The following is a 23,935-nucleotide window of genomic DNA, read 5'->3' as shown; positions in this document are numbered from 1 at the left end:
ACCCGCCGAACGAGCAATGCTTGATATAATCTCTTTTGTCCAATATTCAACAGGGAGATAATAGATGCGCATCCAAACTTGACAAAGGGACGATATCTCCTTATAAGGGTCGAAGTTTCTCACTCATTCACGATCTCCTTAATGAGCCCGACCTCAAATTCCAAACGTTAGAACGTTTGGCAATTATTTTGTCCTCAGCATTCGAGAATCTAACCGTGTAAAATCCCTTGCTCATAGGAATCAAGTGACATTCTTCCTTCGATTGCCATAACCTTTGAAGTTCCTGTTTCACCTCCGCCGCAAGTTGCGGTTTCTCACCTTTGTGAAGAAGCAATCGTCCGATGAGAGCGTGTTGGAATTGCTTCACCCTTTCCTTGTACATGGCCTCCGGAATTTTGATAGAGATCGTTCCGTTTTTGATTTCCGGCGTGATCATGGCACACCTGTGAACCAACACGTCAGGTTTCCTAGCAGCCGCCAGCCTGATAACATTGGCGTAGGAGTTCCTCGTCGTCTCTTTGTGGATTCCCTGTGAACTCTCCACTTGCTTCGCAGTAGCAGTACTATTATCTGGTATAGCCTCGTGGTTTCCGGACTCATCGATGGTTAGTTGCTCCATCCCTGCAGAAGAAGTTCCTCTAACCATAAGAGTAGGTTGGATGTCAGAAACCCTAGATTGCTTATGAACCCTATAAGGGCTTCCTGGATTCAAAGCCGCGGTGGTAATTGGCATGAAATTAGTGGAAACCAACGGAAGGTTAAGTCTCGATTTATCGTGTGTGGGCAGCGAAGTCACCGGAAGGGCGGCCGCCGTCAGGGATTTCTCCGTCGTGTTCATAGCGGAAGGAAGTCGCTAGGGTTTGTCATCTGCTCGTCATCGAAAGAGAGCCTATAATAATAATAATAATAATAATAATAATAATAATAATAATAATAATAATAATAATAATAATAATAATAATAATAATAATAATAATATGTAATACCCGGGCTTTTGATGACGTGTTAATTGCTTGAGTTTGAGTAATTAGGGTTTAGATCCCTTGTTTGATTTACTTTGTAAAGAGATGAGGAGTTATATGAAGTTTTCTTGTTATTTTTTTAAGATGTTGAGATGTTCTTTCGATGATGTGAGAATGATGTGGGATTTTATATCCGTATTTGAGTTTGAGTATTTGAATAATTCGAGATAATTATTTGAATGAGAACGATAAACTCGAAGTGAGATCTGAGTCCGTTAAGACGTTTTTCAAGATTTTGACTTTTTGACGATGAATAGTAAAATACTGCTATTTCGTCTTTTTGTCGACTTTCAAAATCTTACGTGCACGTCGTCGAGAAATATTCTTAGTTTTTCGATACGAGTCCAATAATGAAAGTTTTTATTTTTGGACGACGAGTGAATAGTAAATCGAGATTTTTCGATAAACGAAATGAGCTCGTTTATCAGAATTTCGAGAACGAGCTTGCGTTTTCTATATTTATATAGAATTACGAGTGCAATGAAAGTGAGTAGAGGTTGAGAGGGCGAGTAACAAAGAGTATGGGTTGTTAGTTGTTAAAATGAGACGAGACGAGATATTTAACGACTAACGGGTTAATATCTTAAATATCTAACCTACCCTACCCCTAACCACCCCCAAACCTCCCAAAGCCCCTTTCCCTATTAAAGTGTTGGCTGCTACAACCAAACACTCTAAACTCACGCACAACACACAAACTCACACACAACACACAAACTCACACACACAACACCCAAAACACACACTATATTCAACGTTAATACCATTTAAGCTTTTGACCTCCGATTTGAGCACCGAGACGAGCGCCGATCATCTTTTCGATCACGTATCTAAGTAGGTAAGATCTCTACCTACGTTTTGATGGTTTTCTTTTCGATTTTCGTCGACGTCGAAAAACGTCGATTCTCGACTTTATTTTGAAACGACGTCGGATCGTCGTGAAATTTTAGTATGTTGTTCTTGGGTAGATGTTGAGCATGTTTAATGAAGGGAGTAAGAACGGAACGAACCGTAGCTATGAAACCCATGAGGGCAGCCCCGTTTTTCACATATTAGCTTGTCTTTCGATTTTTGTTTGATCGTTTTGACTTGATATTTGTGCTTAAGGGTATGCTAGAATCGATATATATTAAATTCGTATTTTTCCAAGCACGAAAATTGTATAAGTTTTTAGAGTATGATTATTTAAATTCGTGAAGTTTGGGACGTTGCATAATGAATATTATTGCGTATATGTGTTCTACGATATCACATGAGCATGCTAATTGATTTACAATTTATGGATGATAATTGTTGAACGAAATTAAAACTGGAATTCTGTCAAAATTTTACAGCAGTTTCAAGCTTATGTTTCGATGAGTTTTCATTGCTTGATGGCTCTGAAATTTTAGTATGTTTATCTATGATATGTGTATTTCGTCGCTGCAAAATTTCATGTCTTTTGGATGATGTTTGGTATTTTAAAGATATTTTGAAAAAAATCCTTGACAGAATCTGTCAACTGTTGGTAGACTTCACAAAAACGTTTATATCTATTAATCCATGAAGGATTTTGCATCACCGTTTTTTTTAAACGAAACTAGACTTCAATACTTTTCTAAAAACATAAGATTTCGATTTTTATGACCTCTGAAACAGAGCAGTTTATTATTTCAAAAATGCCCTGTTCTGCTGTCATATTTTTCCAACAGTAAAAGTGTATGAGTTTCATTGTTTATTTGGCAGATCATATGAACGTTTTCTCTTGTGAAATTTTAACCAAATCTTCAAGGATACCTTTTGTTTTGGCTGATTAAATTTGATGGAATTTTATTAAGGTTTGCCTTGGTTTCTAATGGCCTAAACAAAATTGGCAGAAACTATCAATCTTTGACAGCCTGCACTAAAAGAGCAATATCTCCAAAAACCTTTAACCTTTTTGGTTAACTACCATTTTTAGAGTGAACTACACTTCATGGAGTTTTTGAGATCAATTGGTATGAGAGTTTATGATGATTGAGTTGGTTGTTATGAATTTTTAAAGATGACACAAAAACAGCAAAACTTTCTAGAAAACAACTTGATTATATTTGTTTTGATGGATGACACGATATGACTAAATGGTGTGAGTTGTGAGAGTTATGATTAACGCACATAAATGTTGGTATCTGACACTCGAACAATTGGTGTCGAGTATAAATGATAGTTTACTGATAAAGAGTTTTGATGATTTTGAATTGTTTGGTTTGCGTTGAAAAGATGTCAAGATGTTAAGTTTTGAGTCGAGAGACGAGTTCACGTAGTGAGATTCACGCGTTGAAATCTCGTGGCTGACATTATATATGAATAGGTCATGTCGAAATTTTTAGTGAAATTAGAATTTGAGCATAGTCAATTCTTGTTGACCTGTGACTCAAATACATACCTAATGGAAAGTTTAACTTTCTAATTGGTTAATTAGACGAGATGAGAGCGAATAGATCTGCTAAGAAAGTGGACTTTTCGATGTGTTAAATATTTCTTTTAATTGAAGCGCTGCTAATTATAACATAAGGATGTTATAATTAATGAGTAATGACGAGAGATAATAATTGTTATATTGATTAACAATCAAGAGAGATGAACATTAGAGATACTAATGTTTCATAAAAGAGATTAGATTATTAATCGAGGTTTCTTTTATAACTTCTCACCAATTCTTCATAACGATGAAGGTCCTTTTGGGAAGTAACGACTTGAGGGAGAGAGTGACGTTACTCATTGATACAGAGACACAACGAGGTGGGCATTACTTTTACTATACGTATATAGAGATCCCCTGCGTGTCGTAGGCCTCTTATACGAATGAATGCATGAGATGATTTAACTGTTAATTTCAGTTTTATATATCTATCAAATGAGTTTAATGTTACATTTGAGCAAGTTATTTCGTTACAAAATATTTGAGTTAAAGTTATTTCAAGTATTGTCTTGCCATAAAATGTTTAAATTTTAGTATGATATCTATCTGCTTTGGCTTTGCCAATGATGCAATCGAATTCGGGTCCTGAGCAGTTGATAGCTATCCTGCCAGGGCTAGTGTACACCAGTGACCGTGAGTCATCTAGCGGGTTGGCCGGTCAAGTGACCCTGAGAGGTGGCCACCTCTCCGGCACACAGTTTCAGATATGATAGATTACAAAAGAACTTAGTCTGATCAGACGAACTTTAAGAATCACAAATGAACTTAGTAAGCTTGGGCCTTTTTAGCGAAAAACTCCCTTGCTGTACTGTTTATGATGGCATGACAATTTACAGTTTTGAAGCATGTATTTTTATACCTAGGCATACGTGCCCACTGAGTGCTTTTGTACTCAGCCCTGCATATGTTTTCTAAATGTGCAGGTTGAGCTGATGTGATGATGGTGCTGCAATGAACGGAGTCTCCAGGGTTGTTAATAAATAGTTAACCTGTCTAGAATATGTCTTCATACATATGTCTAGCTACTTTCCGCTGCAAGATGTTGTTGATGTTATAGTATGTTATGTCATACTTTGAGTCTTAAGAGAATGGTTTCATACGATGTATAACTTGATTAATGATATTAATTAAGTTTTATGCTGTCTTTCATAGACTGTTTTCAATTGAGTATTAATGAATAAAAATGACGAGTTTTATTAAGATGAGTAAGTTTTACGGCTATAAATGACGCCCCTTTTCTTCCCCTTCTTCTTTAACCCCATCCCTAGTCGTGGATCACTCGGCCTAACTATCCATAGTTAGGGTGGGCTGTGACATAATAATAATAATAATAATAATAATAATAATAATAATAATAATAATAATAATAATAATAATAATAAATTATGAAATTAGTAATGCATAAATGAAGAATTTAGATAAAGAACAATAGAGGATATGATGTTAAAATACATTAGAAATCTTTAATTATGTATTACATTGATAATAATCTCAATCGAGTGAAGAATTCATATAAATCACCTCATTTCATATTGATTTTTTTTATAAGGTTTCACTAAAATAAAACTTATACAAGAAGAAGCTCTTGCTCTCCAAATTAAAAATTTATATTTAATTGACGGAATGATTGAGACTAATACAATTTGAATTGCTCCAAGCGAGATGATTCTCGGAACCCAATTAAATGATGATACTCGCAAGTTAAATTTGCTCTTTCAAACTCCAAACGAGATGATTCTTGGAACCCAATTATAATATTTGAAGCTAATAATGCATAAAAGTTTGTCATGATTTTTTCAAGTTCCATACAAAATGATGTTTACAAGTTAGTTATGATATTAGAAGCTTCAACTCATACAATCTCACAAGTCAAATTTGATTTTTAAACCTCCTGATAGTGATGTTAAAAAAATTGACGAATAAAAGTTCATTTTTTGTATTTTAAGGTCTAGACGAGATGATGCTCAAAAGTCTGGTGTTCAAACATTAGATATCGTCTTTCGGGCTTTAGATGATGATATGATCCTACAGGGTGGTTTAGACGAGATGATGCTCAGATGAAATAAAATCTTCAATATTGAACTTTTTCCAAAATATTATTAATTAAAAATTTATATAAAAAGAATATTTATTATTCTAACAAAAGGTTAACATTTAATTGAGGAATATGATTCGAATTAATATAATTTGAACTATATTACCTTAAATTAAATAAAATTAAAAATAATTTATATATAAATAATTATTTATACAAAAATAATACTCCCCCATCCCCCAAAATTATGCATGGAATGGAAGTTTGTAGTAATGATAGTGGAGAAAGGGTCCCACGGTAAAGGTATTGTTAAATAGATTATGAGTAAATAGTGTAAGTTAAAAGGGTAAAATTATAAGAATTATATGTGTGGTAGTGTTTAAAAATAGGATAAGAATAATTTTGGGAGTCGTACCACAAAGTAAAGGTTTGCATAATTTTAAAGGATGGATGGAGTATCATATAATTTAAATAATAATTTAAAATAATTTTCCATCGAATTTCGACGGGTTACGCACTAGTTTAATAATAAATGAGTTAAATTTGAAGTTCTTGATTTGGCTTGCCTAAATTGTAGTCTGGCCGAACGAGGTAGAATAGAACAACATTTTCTGTTAATCTTAGCTTAGGTAGATGTAAATGCAATTCTACTGTGTTTGCACACACTATAATCAAGTGATGAAGTCTTGCGATGAAATCTTTCCTTTTAAATTTCACCAAAACTCTTCTTAATCTGACAACAAAAATGATGGTGTGGCAACCATGGTTTAATTTAGACTAAACTATTGCGCTTTTGCGTTCTTTTTATTTTTTGTTACGACAATTTTTGGACTTGTGAAATTTCCAAGTATACATGGGCTTTATATGAAGGCCCATAATATGTTTAATATATCAGGATGTTAGTTTTTACGATACTATTGACGTATATATATTTCATTGGAAATATTATATGTATCCATAATCATATTCATATAATGAAAATAGTGAAAACACACACACACGCACACACTATGACACTAAAGATGTAAGAATACTATACCACGTACCTCCTGTCAGGGACGGAGCCAGGAATTAAGTTCGGGGGCTGCCCCGAGAATTTTTTTTGGGCATTCTGTATATTTAAGGTATTTTTTTTATTAAAATACGAGCATAATACTAATAATAACGAACAATATTTTCATAGATTATATAGTTTCAATATATCACAAAACTTTTTTTGGACATTCCGTATATTTAAAATATTTTTTTATTAAAAGACAAGCATAATAATAATAATAACAAACATGTTCATAGATTATATATTTTCTATATATTACAAATTAGTTTCAATACATTATAATTTTTTTTAGCATTTCATACATATTAGGCATTTTTCCGCCCCCGATAATTTTTTTTGGGCATTCTATATATTTAAGGTATTTTTTTTATTAAAATACGAGCATAATACTAATAATAACGAACAATATTTTCATAGATTATATAGTTTCAATATATCACAAAACGTTTTTTGGACATTCCGTATATTTAATACATTTTGTATTAAAAGGCAAGCATAATAATAATAATAACAAACAACATGTTCATAGATTATATATTTTCTATATATTACAAATTAGTTTCAATACATTATAATTTTTTTAGCATTTCATACATATTAGGCATTTTTTATTAAAAGAAAGGTATAATAGTAATAATAACAAACAATATTTCATAGATTATATAGTTTTAAATAACAAAATTATCCTTAAATTAAGTATATATGAGAGAATATAATAACCAAATACTCTTTTATAAAACAAAATTATTTTATAATAGGTATAAACATATATCTATATATATTATAAAATAAAAAAAAAACCTCAAAATTTGGGAGGGGGCTCTAGCCCCCCCTAGCACCCCCCCCCCCCCCCCCCCCCCGCGGCTCTGCCTGCCTCCTGTGAACATCACTCTTGTTTAGTTTAGTATATTTTATTATATACATTTATTTTGATTTTAATATCTCAAAAAGAAATTAGTGTCATTAATTTTACAATTACTTAAAAATTAAAGCTTGATTTATTCATTTTTCCTATAACTTCAAATAAATGAATAAAATAACAAAATAAGTTAACATTTTTATGTAATTAGTAAAAGTAAATGATGCCAATAATAGTTTTTTTGGTATTAGAATCAAAATAAATATATATAATAAAAGAAAATGCTAACGTAAATTAAATGAGAGCGCTGCTTACAAATAATGCTTACATGAAGATGTAAATAAAAAATAAATATGGGCTACGCCACAATAGAGCAAACCTTTAAAATTTTGAATTTTGGTGATTCACTTGTACAATTTAACGATATATGTTAATGGTGTACTAATTTATTCAATCAGTTTCTTTCTGGATACCAATTTAAGCTAATTAGCGCCCCTTATTAAATTGATGGGATCATCTAACCATACCTTATTTGCTTCTTATAGCATAATTTCCTCATCCACGAAAATAAAAAATGAAAACCCACAACCACCATATAAATTGGGCAAATATCATTTTACGCTCAAGGGTTTGTGCTTTTTTCCAAAAAAAATGCTCTAACGTTCAACAAATTAAAATTAATGTCGACTTTTCAACATTTTTTGACAATTTATATCTTAAGATGACAATTCTTGCACCATAAATCTCTCACATGGGCGCCCTTGTTTTGGACTCATATGAAAACTATCAAATTATAAATTGGAACATATATTTTCATATCAGGCTCTGATGCGTCTGACATGGACAATATATATTTTGTTTACACTCATATTTCAACATCATATATACTAGCTCCAGCATACAACCTATTTTAGTTGTCCGTCGTTTCAAAACACAATTATATACATAATTCTATTGTATATTGAAATATTAATATAAATTATTGAAATATTAATGAAACATACTAATCGAAGTATGGGAGCAAAACATGCATATTCTTATCGTATGTATAATTGCAACAAAATATTGCACTTTATTTTAAAGACACTGGCGGATCCCGGGGGCCCTCCTAATTTTTGTGTTTTTTTAAATATAGATATATATTTTTTATTTTATTATATATATATATGTGTGTGTGTGCGTGTGTGTGTCTAAATAAGAAATACAATAAAAAAATATAATACATTGTTTATAATATCCAACTATCCATATTACTTATTTAACATATATTGTACATTGATTAATTCTAATAAAAAAAAATATTGTACATTGATTTGTTATATTTATGTTAATTATTTTTATCCTATTTTTCTTTCTTATTTTTAATATTGAATTTGAGTCAATTTCTCAAGTTAAAAGTAAAATTACGAATTATTAATAATGAAAATTAATTTATTTATTTAGAAGATGAAATATTTTTAAAAAAATATACTATTTTTATATGCTTTCAATCTACTTGATGTTGAATTGCAAATAATTATTTATTATATTAAATGATTGTTAAAAATTGTATAAAAATAAAGTGAATGGAATGCTCAAAAAAATTTACTTCGATGGTTCTCATCCCCAAATCCCGTGTAAGTTTCCCGTGTAAATATTTTCAAACGGCATAGTTCACCAAATTGAGCCTCCCCTAACCCTAACCTTAAATCCTTCGTCCGCTCACGATGAAAGATATTTTAATTTGATAGTATACATGTGTTAACTTCGTCATCATTGCACTTCAACAAAAACATATTTTTATTGTATTTATAATTACAAAGAGACGGCGGCAACATCATTTGTTGCATGTGTTATGAAGCACACACCAAAACTCAAGAATTGTAATAAAAAGTAAAACTATCAGCCAAAATGCAAACGTATTAGCAAACTCTCCAAAACTAAGTTGAAGTGTTGAACATCATGCCTTGATATATATAGATATATCTCCGTTTAATTTGATAACAAAAATTAGAAACAAAAAAAAGAAGAAGAAGAAGAAGAAGAATTAACATCGACGCGAATAATCAAATCCCTCACTTTATATCTACTTTCAATTTGGTTAATTTTGCCATTTGATTCTCACTATTTTTGTTGAAAACCATATCAACCGACCAAATATATATACACCAAAGTCCATTCTCCTCCTATCATAAGAATTATCCAAACTGACCACTAAAATCCACATATAGTTAACCATTATTATTGTATTTATATTTTTGACCTAAAGAAATTCCATATATAATAAAACGAGGTAGGGAAAAAAGACAAATCTGGAAAAGAAAAAAGAAAAAAAAATAAAATTAATTAACCACCAAGCTTCCTCTTTCTCTTCTGGGAGGTTTGAACGAAGGCAGCAAGAAACCTCAATGCCTCAACTTGGCTCTCCAACGCAAATATATACTCCGCCGTCTCTTGAAACAGCTCCTCCACCGGCAGCTTCTCTCCGCCGGGAACTATCTTCTGCAGCGCCACTATCTTCTTCTCCACCTCAGCCTTGTCATCCGCTTCTTCATCGCCGTGGGCACTTTTCGTGTGGTTCCTTGTGCTCCTCAGGCGGAGGGCGGCAGCGGAGGAGGGGTGTTGCGCCGCCGTGGTTTGAGTGTTCATGGGTGGGGTGGTGGAGAATGGAGAGAGGAGGAGTTATTGGGGTTGAATGAATGGAGTAAGTAGAGAAATGTCAAATGCCAACCCAGGTGGGGCCTACTTATAATCCCCTGATCACGGCTTTGCTTTTGGATTAATCCTCTCAGTCTGCGGCCTATTATTATTATCCTTTTTTGGATTGGAAAACAACAATAAGAAAAATTAAAAAGAAATTATAGAAAATAATAAATTCAAACAGATTTTTTTTGTAACAAATTTAGAATCAAATTGAGTGTACATTTTCAATAATTTAATATTTTAGAATAAAATTAAATACATTTATAATATCTATTCTTACTTTAAAATACATTTAAATCCATTTTAGAGCCCCGAATACAGTCTTAAATGAGATCCGACCTTTTTAAACACCCCAAAGGAACTCTTTGGATGTGGATACTCTAGTAGATAAGATGGTTTGAACTTCCACGGATGGATGAAGATGACTCCCATGAGTTGTGAATCTTGTGATCTAAATTTTAGTATATAAATGAAATTATATATGACTTAAATTTTAATATTTTATTTTATATTATTAATGAAATTGTAAGTATGATATTGGGAAAATGCCAGATAATATTTTAACGTTTAGACTGAATGCAAATAATATATTAACATATATGTTTAATTTTGGAATAATCATTTTATAATTATGATAAGAATGTTTCAATTATATTTTTCGACACCAAAATATGTGAAGACTGTTGTAGTGGAATTGTAATCTGGATTGAAACCATCTAATTCTAAGAAAAATGAAATTAGATGATTGAGGTGGAGTCTGATAAGATTTGGGGTAAGAAATTAGGGGACGGAACGGGAAATGGGAGGGAACCGGATAGGGGGCCACGGGGGTCCGTAAAGAGGCGAAGAGCACATGCGGTCACATGAATCCCTTGAACCCACCACCACCCCCATGTGACCCCCTCCTATCATGCCGCCACGTGTACTCTTGAGCCCCACAACCAGCTTTATGTGCACTGCCACCCTCATCGCATACACCACCTACTTACATAATCTTTATTTTTAATACTAACATACTACTCACCATCATAATAACTCATTTCAGTTGGACACCAAAATTAAAAAAAAAAAATGTTTTCAAATATAAAATACTCTCTTGGTCTCATAAAAATATGCATAATTTTTCTTTTCATCCGTCCCATAAAAATAAGCATAATTTATTTATAGTAATAATTCTCTCACTAAACATCACAATCAATATGAGACTCTTTCTCCACTCATACTACACTTTACATGACATCTAAAAACTCGTACTGTCTCAAACTATGCATATTTTTATGGGACGAGGAGAGTAAGTAGAAACCACATATAAAGATGATGTATATAATAAATTTATAGTGTAAAGTAAAGATTATTTTTATACTATGTCATTATTAATGGGATAGACAAAAAAAAATGAGTCATTATCAATGGGACGATGAGAGTACTATATACAAGAAGTAAATTCAGCTACAATATAATTCAACAAGATTTCATCTTGAGGCTTCATTCCAAATTATTATAAGTCTAAACTGAACTAGTGCGTAACCCGTCGAAATTCGACGGGGAGCCACTTTATGTTGTAATTATTATTGTACATTTTTTTATTACAACATATAAATAATTTTTATATAAATTATTTAAAATTTTAATTTTATTTTATCAAAATAAATTGCTAGTATAGATCAAGCCTTTTGGCTAGTTATAGTTCTTATTGAGAGTTAAAATAGATTGTCTTTTTATACATTATTTGATTAAATTTCATAAAAAGTTGATGTAAGCTTGACGATTTTAAAAACTAATAAGAAAAAGATTTAGGTCTATTTGACATAATATATGATGAAGAATTGACACGTCGTATTTTTTTGTTAATTATATATAAAAAATTACTAATTTTCAGGAGTGTAATTTTTATAAATTGATAGACAAAATTTAAGACCATGTCTTATATATGAATATCATCTCATCGGAACCTTACAAAACTTTTGAACATCATCTTATCTGTAGCTTGAAATATCACATTAAACTTTGTACATTGAACTTCTAATCATTATCTTTTTTGAAGCTTGTTATATGAGATTTGGCTTATGTGTATCATGTCATCTTATTCTTGAAAAGATAAAACTTAACTCGTAAGCAACATCTCATTTGGAGCTCATAAGACCATAACTGATTTGTGAGCATCATCTTGTGCGAAGCTTGAAAGACTATAACTAACTTGTGAGCATCTTCTTGTGTGGAACTTGAAAGACCATATATAAGTTATTTGTGAACATCATCTCGTCTATAGTTTGATAGACAGAGCTTAGTTCTAAGCATTACTCACTTGGAGCTTGAAAGGTTGGAGCTGAGTACTAACCATTATCTCATTTAAAGCTTCAAAGGCCGAAATTAAGTTGTGAACATCATTTTGTTTGGAACTTGACAAACTATATCTAATTTGTGAGCATCATATTGTTAGAAGCCAAAATACTTGTAAGACTATAACTGACTTGTAAGCATCATCTCGTGTAGAACTTGAAAGACTATATAATTGACTTGTAAGCATCATCTCGTTCATAGTTTGATAGATTGAAGCTGAGTTCTAAGCATCAGTCATTTGGAGCTTGAAGAACCACAGATGAGTACTAAGAATTATCTTATTTGAATCTTAAAGGACCAAAATTTAGTTATAAACATCATCTCCTTTGGAGTTTGACAAAGCACTTATAACTTATGAGCATCATATTGTTTGGAGCCAAAATTGAGTTTTGAGTGCATCTCAAATGAAGCTTGATAGACCATCTCTGATTTTTTAACATTATCTTTCACCCGGAGTTTGAAAGATCAAAAGTGAATTTTAAGAATCATCTTGTTTAGAGCTATACAAAAACATATACCAAACGAAAATGCTTATAAATAAATTAATCAATTTGTATTATCACTAATTTAGTACAATTGACAATTTTCTACATTGAATAAAGGGAAAATTGCACCTAAATACACAAACTCTGCCGAAAATCCATATTTGACGCGAAGTTAGGAATTTACATTTTAATACACCAATTTAAGAAGTTGTTCAATTTTGACACATTTTTCAATTCCGGCGACCGGCATTCTGACGTGGACGCCGGAATGCCAATGTCGCAGCCACGTCACACACCCACTCTCTCTCACTCTCTACACGTCACCTCCCCCCTCCCCCCGTCGGACCCTCCCCCTCCCCCTCCCCAGAACCGCGTCGCACCACCGCCGCCGAGCCCTCCCTCCCGCCGTCAGCCACTTCCCCCTCCCCAGAACCGCGGCGCACCCGCCACCTCCACCAACCAAACCAACCGGATTTCCCACCACCACCGTTTTCCCTCACCTCCACAGATTTGCAGATCTAGGGTCTGTGCTTGGCCGTGAGCGGCGGCGGCCCTTGACCAGCTAGGGTTCAGCCTTTGGTTGAAAGAGAAGGCTAAAGTTGAGCCTTTGAGCGGGAATGGGAGGCCCTTGATGAAGGCGGCGATGGCTCAGATCTCGACGTCCGCCGAGAATCGAAGAGAGGAGGTGGTAGGCTCTCCTGGATCCGACGGCGAAGCCTGATAGGCTGGCTAGAGGCGGCGGCGGGCTCTATCGCGGCGGTTTTCAGACCACTCTTATCCGTCAAGTCCGGATGGTGACCGGAGAAGGAGGTGGGAGCTCCTGAGTTTTCGAATCTGAAACTGTGAGTGGGTGCTGCGGTGAGTCGCGCGGTTTGACTGAGCAACAGATCTAGGTGGTGCGTGCCGCGGAGGCTCTGGATCTGCACGATTTCGCCCGACTCTCGCCGGCTTCTGTTCGGGCGGCGGCGAGCTGCTGTGCTCGGGCAGCGTCATGGCGCGGCTGGCGCATCGATGGGAAGGTGGCTGTGATGGGGCGCACCGCCGAGAGCAGCGATGCGGTTCTGGGGAGGGGGAGGGTCCGACGGGGGGAAGGTGACGTGTGATGGGGCGGCGCCGGCAGGAGAGAAGAGGGAAGAGAGGTAGGGAGAAAGAGGGTGGAGGGCGGCGAGAGTGATGAGAGAGAAGGGGGAAGGTGACGTGTATAGAGAGAGAGAGAGAGTAGGGTGTGAGAGAGAGAGAGTGGAGTGTGTGTGTGTGTGTGACGTGGTGATGATGTGGCATTCCGGCGTCCACGTCAGAATGCCGGTCGCCGGAATTGAAAAATGTGTCAAAATTGAACAACTTCTTAAATTGGTGTATTAAAATGTAAATTCCTAACTTCGCGTCAAATATGGATTTTCGGCAAAGTTTGTGTATTTAGGTGCAATTTTCCCTTGAATAAATAAAAAACTTATGCAGACATATCAAGATAAATTAGTTTTAAAAATATTAAGCCAAAATTTACTATATTTTAGTTTATTTATATAAATGTTAGTGATTAGAAAATCATCTTATGTTTAACGCACAATTATAATTTTCAGCTTTCTCAATGTTAATATTGTTGTAAACTCGTCATTTTTTAAAATTGAATTAGATAACTAAAAATTTAGAGTTTTCACATCTACGCCAAACTACATTTTCCTTAAACATATATCAAATAATTGAAATTTTCAATCCGATTTTTAATTAATCCAATCAAACTAAGTAGCATATTTAGTTTTTAAAAACTCAATAATAATAATTTGTACTATAGTTGGTTGATTTAATATTATAGGAAATAACAAAGCTAAATTATTTGATATTTTTTAAATAGGGCAAATTGCATGAAAATACCCCACTTTATACCAAAATCTGGTTTTTTGACAATCTTTTTTTTTGTTGCAAAAATTTCAACTACCTTTCAATTTGTTGCAATGTCCGACCCGTTAAATTTTCCGGCCAAATTAAATCTGAGTTGGCAGCCGGAATGTCAACGTGGCATCAGAAATGCCAAATCACACCCACCCTCCCCCCCCACGTCACTGGGCAAATTGCATGAAAAAAATACCCCACTTTAATCAAAATTTGATTTTTTGACAATCTTTTTAATTGTTGCAAAAAAAATAACGAGCTTTCAATTTGTTGCAATGTCCGTCCGGAGAAATTTTCCGACCAAATTAAATTTGCGTTGGTAGCCGGAATGCCAATGTGGCATCAGAAATGCCAATGTGACTAATAGTGCCATAAGTGCCTAACCCGACCCGGCACGCGACCCGCGTGCCTGATCCTACCCGGTCCGCCTCATTAAGGGTAAAAACGTCCAAATCAATAAAAATGGCCAAATTTTGTGTTTTTTCAATGTGTGGCCATAAATTGTGTTTTATGCTTCATTTTGGCTACTTCAAAATTTTACTCTTAAATAAAAGTATATTTTAAAGAGTACAAGATACTTGATGTGGGTATTTTTGTACATGATGAGAAGTAGCGCCTCTTCGGATTAGTCACACTATTTGAAGCCCGCAAGATGCACAGCTCTGGTTCTTCGCATCTGCAGAATTTTGGAGGTAAGAGGAAATTGTATGAGCTCAGTCATCCCGTTTGAGAAGAAGAATCCATCAGTTCAAAGATTTTTGCTTCAAATGAGAATTTATGGAACAAGAATTTCAACTGAGATGAGAAAATTTGGGAGAAGAAATGAGGACATTTGAAGCCCTAATCGACAAATATATAAAACTAGAAATTGTAATTTGCCTAAAATCGTGGAAAATGACATTGTTTAAGGTAATTAGAGACGTTGTCGTTTGATTAGCCGGCGAGGCGTGCCACATCAACTTTACGGGAATCCACATCAGCATTAAGTTGGCCGGAAAATTACTCTAGAAGTCAATTGCAACAAATTGAAAGGTAGTTCAATTTTTTGCTACAATTAAAAAGATTGTCAAAAAACCAAATTTTGGTATAAAGTGGGGTATTTTCATGCAATTTGTCGTCCGGCGAGGCATGCCACATCAACTTTACGAGAATCCACATCAGCATTAAGTTGGCCGGAAAATTACTCCGGAAGTCAATTGCAACAAATTGATAGGTAGTTCAAATTTTTGCTACAATTGAAAAGATTGTCAAAAAACCAAATTTTGGTATAAAGTGAGTTAATTTCATGCAATTTGCCCTTTTAAATATAACTATTTAACAAATATAAATAACATATGAAAAATGCAATGTATTACGTCATTATTTTAATATATCAACTCACATTATTCATTAAATATAATTATAGCCAAAGTAATATTAGATAAATTGAATTAATTTTTAATATGAATATAACTATTTATTTGGCAAACTGAAAGTTAATTGACGAAATTAAATTGGCGTTGCAAATATATAAAAGATGAGATACCACATACAAATATTATATAGGTTGTAGTCAATATGAACTTGCGAATAAATAGGTACCAATGTCATAAGACATGTGGAGTATCTTAATATATACTTTTTCTACAAAGATTCTACATTTTCTAAAATGTAATAAAAAAAAGTGTCATAAAAATCAATATGAAATTTAAATTGCATAATTTTATTTTTATAAATATGTTTTTATATAGATTTTACACTTTTTAAAATATCATAACGCTAAATATTGAATTATAGAATTAATAAAAATATAAATAATGTAAGAAAAATCAAATTTATTAATTCATTATTTTAATACGTGGACTCACATTATTGACTAAATTTTATTATTGGTCAAAATAATGCTAGATAAATTAAATTATTTTTTAATAAAAAATATAACTACCTATTTGGTCAACTAAAAGTTAATTGACCAAATTAAATTGATGGGGCAAATATATACACAATGAAATACTACACAAGTACTCCCTCCGTCCCGGTATTAATGGCACGTTTCTTTTCGGCACGGGTATTAAGGAGAGTTATATTAGGAGATAAAGTGTATGTCCCACATCTTTAATGTTATGATTAATTAGTTTTAAATATTATTAACAAAAGAAAATCTCATTCATCCAATATTATGATGTTGCTGTCGACGACGCTTTCATCACCGGCGAGGCCGGTGGCGCCGCCGTCGTCCCTTCACCTTTTCGTCACCCTCCACCCCAAAAAACAGAAATGTGATGAAGATCTGACAATTTCCTTGTGCAAAAAAAGTTTCTTTAAGCAATTTATTTTAAACGATGAAGCAGACATCCGCAGATCTGGAGTCAGGTCTCTGAACTTGAATCAAAAGCTAAACGAATAAAATTAAGAAAACCCAGGACCAACTCAAGATTTGACGAAAGTGGAGGAGACGCCGCAGATCTGGCGGAAGTGGAGGAGCCGTAGATCTGGCGGAGGTGGAGAGATGCCGCCGCACCTATCTGGCGGACGGAGGTGAAACCCCTTTCTGTCCTGCTCTCTATTTCTCTCCCTGCTCTGTCAAGCAACGAGAAGGTGGGTGGAAGCCGCGAGACTGGAGGGCGGAGGTCGGCGGCGACACGAGGGCGACAGAGAAAAGGGTCGAGATGGAGAAAAGCGGCGAGATTGAGGCGGCGGTGGGGTGGTGGAGAAAAGGGTCGAGATGGAGAAGGCGGCAAGGCCAAGCAGAGAGGGAAAGCAACGAGCAGATTTTGTGGGAGAGAGGCAGCAGGCGGTGGAGGATGGCGGCGGCGCTAGGCAGTGGAGACGGCGGAGGGTGGTGGCGGAGCTAGGCAGTGGAGGCGGCGCTAGGGTTTGGTGGTGAAGGATGAAGAAGAGGATAGAGAGAGATGGAAGGGACGTGCGTGAGTTTAGAGGAGAGAGAGGGAGTTGCAAAATAATTGGGGAGATTTATTTAGGTGGACAATTAGTGAATTAATTAAGCTCTAAGTGATCCCTTATTATTTCCCAAAATAGAAACGTGCCATTAATATTGGGACAACCCAAAATGGAATACGTGCCATCAATAGCGGGACGGAGGGAGTATTTATATAGTATGTGATCAAGATGGAGTTTGATTAAAAATCAATGTGGGAAAACTTGTGAAAAAAAAATGAGAATAAAGATAATAGATAATTTTTGAAATGGTGATATTCTAGATATGCCACATAGTAAACCATTTTCCTATTATAAAGAAGATTCTCACATTAATATTATATTAAACTTTATCATGGAAAAATTTGAATTACTACAAAATATAAATTTTTATATCCACCAAGTTAATTAAAATTGTATGTTTGGTATATAACTATGACTTTCATTATTAATTAAAATGCGATTTTATTAGAAAAAGAAAAGAAAAACCTAAAAAAGAACCCTTGAAAGCACAGGAAAAGCAGACTAAGGGCCGAGCCTCATTAAAACCTTTTCACGGAAAACCCAGTGGGAAAAACCGTGAAAAGGAAAAAGAGTACTCGTCTAAAAACAAAAAAGGAGAAGGGGAAGAGCGGAAGGGAAAGTTTCCGGAACTCCGGCCTAACCATCGTCCCCAAACTATCCCGGCTCTCACCCAACAAAAACGAGCTACATGGCCGGTTAGACGCCGTCGCCGTAAGCACAAACAAACCCAAACATAAATTAAAGAAAACTATACGGCCGGTTATATGCCGTCGCCGTAAGTTCTCCACAACACCCAACTCCAAAAGCCACATAAAAAAGAGAACTACACAGCCGGTTATACGCCGTCGCCGGTAGTACCTCATGAAACCGAAGCCTTCCAAAGATACGAGCAGATGAAGCCTTCGACCGCTGAAAAACCAAAACCAGAAAGGAGCCCGATCACCAAGTGCTCGAAGAAACGTCCGAACCAACAGAATCTTGTGTGCCAACTGTTCGATAGAAGGCCTGAGCAGCCCCGCACCTTCGTTACACCTCCTTTGCAGCATGTGTCGCAAAAGCAAAACTGCAAAGGCAGCAGCCCAACATCCAAGTCACGAACGAGCAGAAGAACCTCCTCCGAAAGGGGGCAAAATGGCCGGTTATATGCCGTCGCCAAAAAGCCCAGAGAAGCGAGCTATACAGCCGGCAAGACTCCGTCACCGTAAGCTCAAACAAAACAAACCCCGGGCCCAGGTGGTAGACAAACGGCCGGTTATACGCCGTCGCCGAGCGTACCACCCAAACCCAAACCGAAGACAAGAGGCTGATAGTTTCGGCCGAAATGACACCGTCGCCAGAAACTATGCCGCCAAGAAGAGCACCAGCTGCGTCAACCACCCCGTAAGTAGCAGCCCTACTAGACCAGAAAACGGCGCCGAAACTGTGAAAGTACTCCGGCAAGTCCACGAACCAGGCCTCAGTATCACCATCCCACCAACTGCTAGTCTGAGCGCTGCAATAAAAAGTAGCCAGAAAATCCCCACAGCTCAAAAGAACAGACCAAATAGAAAAGTCCGCCAAATGTTCGATGAAAATACTCAGCCAATTTTGGTCCTCCAGACCCATGCAAGCCGAGAAGACACCCTGCGCTATCGTCCAGACCCAGCAGGCAAACCCGGCATCAACGAGAGATACGAAGTGTACTGGCATATCCTGTCTTGCGGCATGCTTGATTTCTTCAATCTCATGAGGCCACCATCCCTCTTCTCATGAAGGATTCGCCATTAAGTCCGCAACCTGATTTCCTTCCCTATAAATATGTGTAATTTGCAGACGAAACGAAGCCAGCGAGCTCAGTATTTCATCCCAAGAAACTTTAAATCTCCAAGGCACATCTGCCGTCCTCTTACGAAGCAAGCCAACAACATAGGTGGAATCCGATTCAACCCAAAGGTTGGTCCAGTTTCTAGCACGTGCAATTCAGCAACTCTGCCTCGAAAGCATATCCCACGCTATTCTTGTAGTGGAAACATCCTCGAACCCATCCCCAATGGTCCCTAAAAACTCCTCCATAACTTAAGGCCCCCGGGGCGCCCAAAGCCGACCCGTCCGTATTAACTTTAATCCAGGGTGCCACAGGAGGCCACCAACTCACGGAAATATAAGTCGGTGGAGGCGCGGCCCGGCCTTGAATCCCAATATTTCGAAGAACAATGTAGTCCGCCCAGCTATTGTCCATGTGACCAAGCTTCTTAAAGTTCATCTCCATTTCCATGAAAGCCACTCTCACCACGTGAAGAAGTCTCCTCTGACAAAACTTGTAATTGTCAAAGATGCACTTATTACGTTGATTCCAAATAGCCCAAATCATAGTGATTATTCCAGCTTTCCAGTACTTGCTTATTTGAGTGCTCAGCTTTCTTCCCCAAGCAAGAACCAAAAAACTGTGAATGTCAGCCGAACCCAAAGCTTCCGGGAAGCCAAACCAAATGCAGAAAGTATTCCAACTAGGTCTCACCGAATCGCAGTTCCAGAAGAGGTGCTCCGGCGTTTCAGCGTCTCTATGACAAAAAGAGCACCAGTTCGGCATAACCAAGCCTTGTTTAATCAGCCGGTCGTACGTCGGCATTCTACCATGGAGCAACCTCCAACAAACCAAGGAACGGCGGATTGGAATGAAGGGCTCCCAAATCCAAGTTCCCCAAGAGACCTTAGGGAATTTATGAGCATGATGCGAAAAGGCAAGGGCAGCAGACACTTTTCCTTGCAAAGAAGGCTTCCAAACCCGCGTATCCGAGTTTCCAATAGGCAACAAAAGAATGTCACAAATCACCAGCGGATAAGAATTCACAAATTCCTGCGTGAAATGCCAAACGCCATCAAAAAAGTAATCTGCCACTGTCTGATTGAGAGAGTTTTCCATATAGAAAGGGACACCACATTTATCCGCGAGACGATACCCAAGCCAGTCATCTAACCAGAAGAGAGTAGAGTCGCCTTTTCCAATATAGCTGAACGAATCCCAGATAAGGTCCCCGATTTCATCACGCAACCCACTCCAAACCGAAGAAGGCGCAACATTTTTCACTTTGCAGTAAGAGGTGAGATATCTGCGCTTAATGATGTCGTAGCCAAAACTATTCCCATCAATCACCCTCCAAGCCATTTTCATAAGAAAACTCTTGTTCATAGTCAGAAACGACCGAACTCCAAGACCACCTTCAGCTTTTATAGCACAAACTCTATTCCAACTAACCGAGCAAGAAGGTTGCTTACTAGTATCCCCATTCCAAAGGAAATTCCTACATTTGGCATCCAAATTTTTCAGAAGAGAACGGGGCCATCTGAACACCATCATTGAGTGGGTGAGAGAGCTACTAATCACCGAGTTAATTAAGCACAATCTTCCCGCCATGGAAAGTTGAAGACCCTTCCATCGAGCAAATTTATTCACAATACGGTCATGAATTGCCTGAAGATGAGAGGCTTTGGGCTTGCCACGAAACATCGGAACTCCCAGATAAGTGAAGGGCAGATCACCAGTAGGAAGCGCCAGTATCCGCGTTACATGTCTCTTAGTTCTCACTGTGATGCGGTCAGAGAAGATGATCTGAGATTTGGAAGGGCTGTAAACCTGGCCAGAAATATCAGCATAGAAGTTCAGAACTTTCAGCAGAGTTCTAGCATTAGTTTTAGAGGCCTTGCAGAAGATCATAATGTCATCGGCGTAGAGAAGATGCGTCGGGAAAGGCACGCCTCTACAGAATTGCATGGGATCGAGATGACCCGAGCGAACACAATTGTGTAAGAGAGCACTGAGAGCATCTTCAGCAATTCCAAACAAGATAGGAGACAAAGGATCGCCTTGTCTCACACCTCTCGAACACCCAAAAAAACCGCGGAGCTCACCATTGTACAGAATCGAGAGCCGGGCCGAAGAAAGAATAACCTCAATCCACCTAATAAACCGGCAGTTATAACCACAAACTTTGAGCACATTAAGAAGAAAATCCCACCGCAGAGTGTCAAACGCCTTGGAAATATCGACCTTGCACGCCATGTTTTGTCCCCCGCTAGAACGTCTCAAACAGTTGATTCCCTCCGAACCAAGTATAATACAATCGTGTATCGATCGCCCACTAATGAAGCCGAATTGATTACTCGACACATGCTGAGCAGCGACAATACTCAAACGCACCGCCAAAACTTTCGAAATAATCTTGAAAAAGAAATTTGAAAGAACAATAGGGCGAAGGTCGGCCACAGAGACAACCGTATCCTTTTTAGGAATCAAAATGAGAGTGTTGGCATTACATCCAAGCGGCAAATAAGATTTGGAAAAAAAAGTAATGACCGCGCGGCAGATATCTTTCTTGATGATGTCCCAGCAATGATGGAAAAACTTCCCAGAGAAGCCATCCGGACCCGGCGAACTGTTGGAGTCCATTTGAAAGACAGCAGCAGTAATCTCTTCTTCATTAGGAATGGCAGATAACATATCATTTTGCTGATCAGAGATAACCTGATCCAAAATCGCCTCAACATCCACAATGTTGGCTTGAACATGAGAGATCTCAGTGAAAAGATTAGTGAAAAAATCCACAATGTGGTTCCCAATTCTATTCTGATCAACATACGTATTCCCATCAATGGTCAGGTGAGGAATGAAGTGAGGTTTTTTCTTGTACCTGAGCATGTTGTGGAAGAAATTCGAATTCCGATCCCCATCTTGCAGCCAAGCTGCGCGACTTTTCTGCTGCAACAGAGAGTTTTTCCTGGAAAGCGTATCATTAATGCTAGCTTGCGCCACAATCTCTTTATCAAACAGTTCTTCAGTGTAGCCCTCAATAGCGATTTTCTCATGAATCTCAGACAGATCTTGCTGTTTTTCCATAATCATCGAATCCACATTGCCAAACGTGCTTTTATTCCAGTTACGGATTTCTGTTCTTAATCTCTTAAGCTTGATCATAACCGTATAGATGGGGCAAGAGTTATCTACCGTGTTCGACCAGGAGACTTTAACCAAATCCAAGAAGTCCGGGTGCAAGGTCCACATATTCAAAAATCGGAAAAACTTCCTGCTGAAAGGAAGAGCTGACTGACATCTCATAACCAGAGGAGAATGATCCGAGGTATTCCTTCATTATAATACATCCACAACATAAAATATGAGAAAATAAATTAAATTATTGCAAGATATGAAATGACACATTTAAAATATAACATAGTAAGAAAATAATTGCAAAAATAGTAATAATGAAAATACATCATAATTAAATTATAATTTTTTTATTTAAACTTATCAAAAATTTAGATCCCATGTCAAACTTTGAGTAGACCTAATCATTTAGATAACGTAATCAAAAGAACTCTAAGATTAAACTTCCATTTCACAAGAGAATATATAAAGGATGAGATACTACATACAAGTATTTATATTGGCTTTAGTTAAGATGGAGTTTGATTAAAAATCAATGTGGGATAAGAGATGTGACTTGCAAAAAAAATGAGAATAAAGGAGATTAGAAAGTTTTCAAAATGATTGAACTATAGAATACTACATACACATTTTCATAGTTCAATTTTATAGAATAATAGTCATCATCTTAATTGATTGAACCATGATTGAGGATGAATATATTCTCTTGTGAAATCTAAATTTAATGTTATTGTTCTTTTGATTAAGTTATATCTAAATGATTAGGTCTACTAAAATTTTGACACGGGCCTAATTTTCTTGATGAATAAAAATAAAAAATTATAAATTTAATTGTGACGTATTTTCATTATTACTATTTTTGTAATTATTTTCTTACTATATAGATTTTTATATGTTACATTTGAAGCCTATTATATTCATATCTTGCAGGAATTTAATTTATTTTCTCATATTTAATTTTATGTTATGGGTGTATTATAATGAAAGTCGTAGTTATATACCAAACATACAATTTTAATTCACTTGGTGGATACAAAAATTTATATTTTGTAGTAATTCAAATTTTCCCATGGTAAAGTTAAATATAATATCAATGTGGGAATAATGAATGACTAATGTAAGAATGTGAATGACCTTTTATTTAGGTAATGAATTGATAAAGTTTGATATGTTTTCAATGTGGGATAAATGAATTAAGATAGCAAAGAATAGTGAATGGAGAATATGCCACCTAGGATTGAGGATGAATGTGGTGTGTCTAATA

General features: G+C 36.1%; 2 protein-coding genes and 1 long non-coding RNA gene across 3 annotated transcripts; 1 reads left to right on the top strand and 2 right to left on the bottom strand.

Moving 5' to 3' along the window:
• Positions 1–1,732: 1,732 nt before the first annotated feature.
• On the top strand, positions 1,733–4,609 carry LOC131012245 (uncharacterized). The gene is made up of 3 exons (XR_009097242.1): positions 1,733–1,860; positions 3,716–3,782; positions 4,386–4,609. It is a non-coding gene; the product is annotated as an uncharacterized LOC131012245 (long non-coding RNA).
• Positions 4,610–9,620: 5,011 nt separating this feature from the next.
• LOC131012242 (transcription factor PAR2-like) lies at positions 9,621–10,402 on the bottom strand. The gene has a single exon (XM_057940159.1). It carries the CDS (start codon positions 10,039–10,041, stop codon positions 9,739–9,741), a length of 303 nt encoding a protein of 100 aa, XP_057796142.1. The 5' UTR covers positions 10,042–10,402; the 3' UTR covers positions 9,621–9,738.
• A 9,293-nt stretch (positions 10,403–19,695) lies between these two features.
• On the bottom strand, positions 19,696–22,788 carry LOC131008384 (uncharacterized). Its single transcript, XM_057935268.1, has one exon. It carries the CDS (start codon positions 22,786–22,788, stop codon positions 19,696–19,698), a length of 3,093 nt encoding a protein of 1,030 aa, XP_057791251.1.
• Positions 22,789–23,935: the final 1,147 nt, after the last annotated feature.

The sequence above is a fragment of the Salvia miltiorrhiza genome, chromosome 2 (assembly GCF_028751815.1).
Source record: "Salvia miltiorrhiza cultivar Shanhuang (shh) chromosome 2, IMPLAD_Smil_shh, whole genome shotgun sequence".
Lineage (NCBI taxonomy): Eukaryota > Viridiplantae > Streptophyta > Magnoliopsida > Lamiales > Lamiaceae > Salvia > Salvia miltiorrhiza.
Note: the sequence above shows the minus strand (reverse complement) of the source record. Positions and strands in the feature narration are given on the sequence as shown.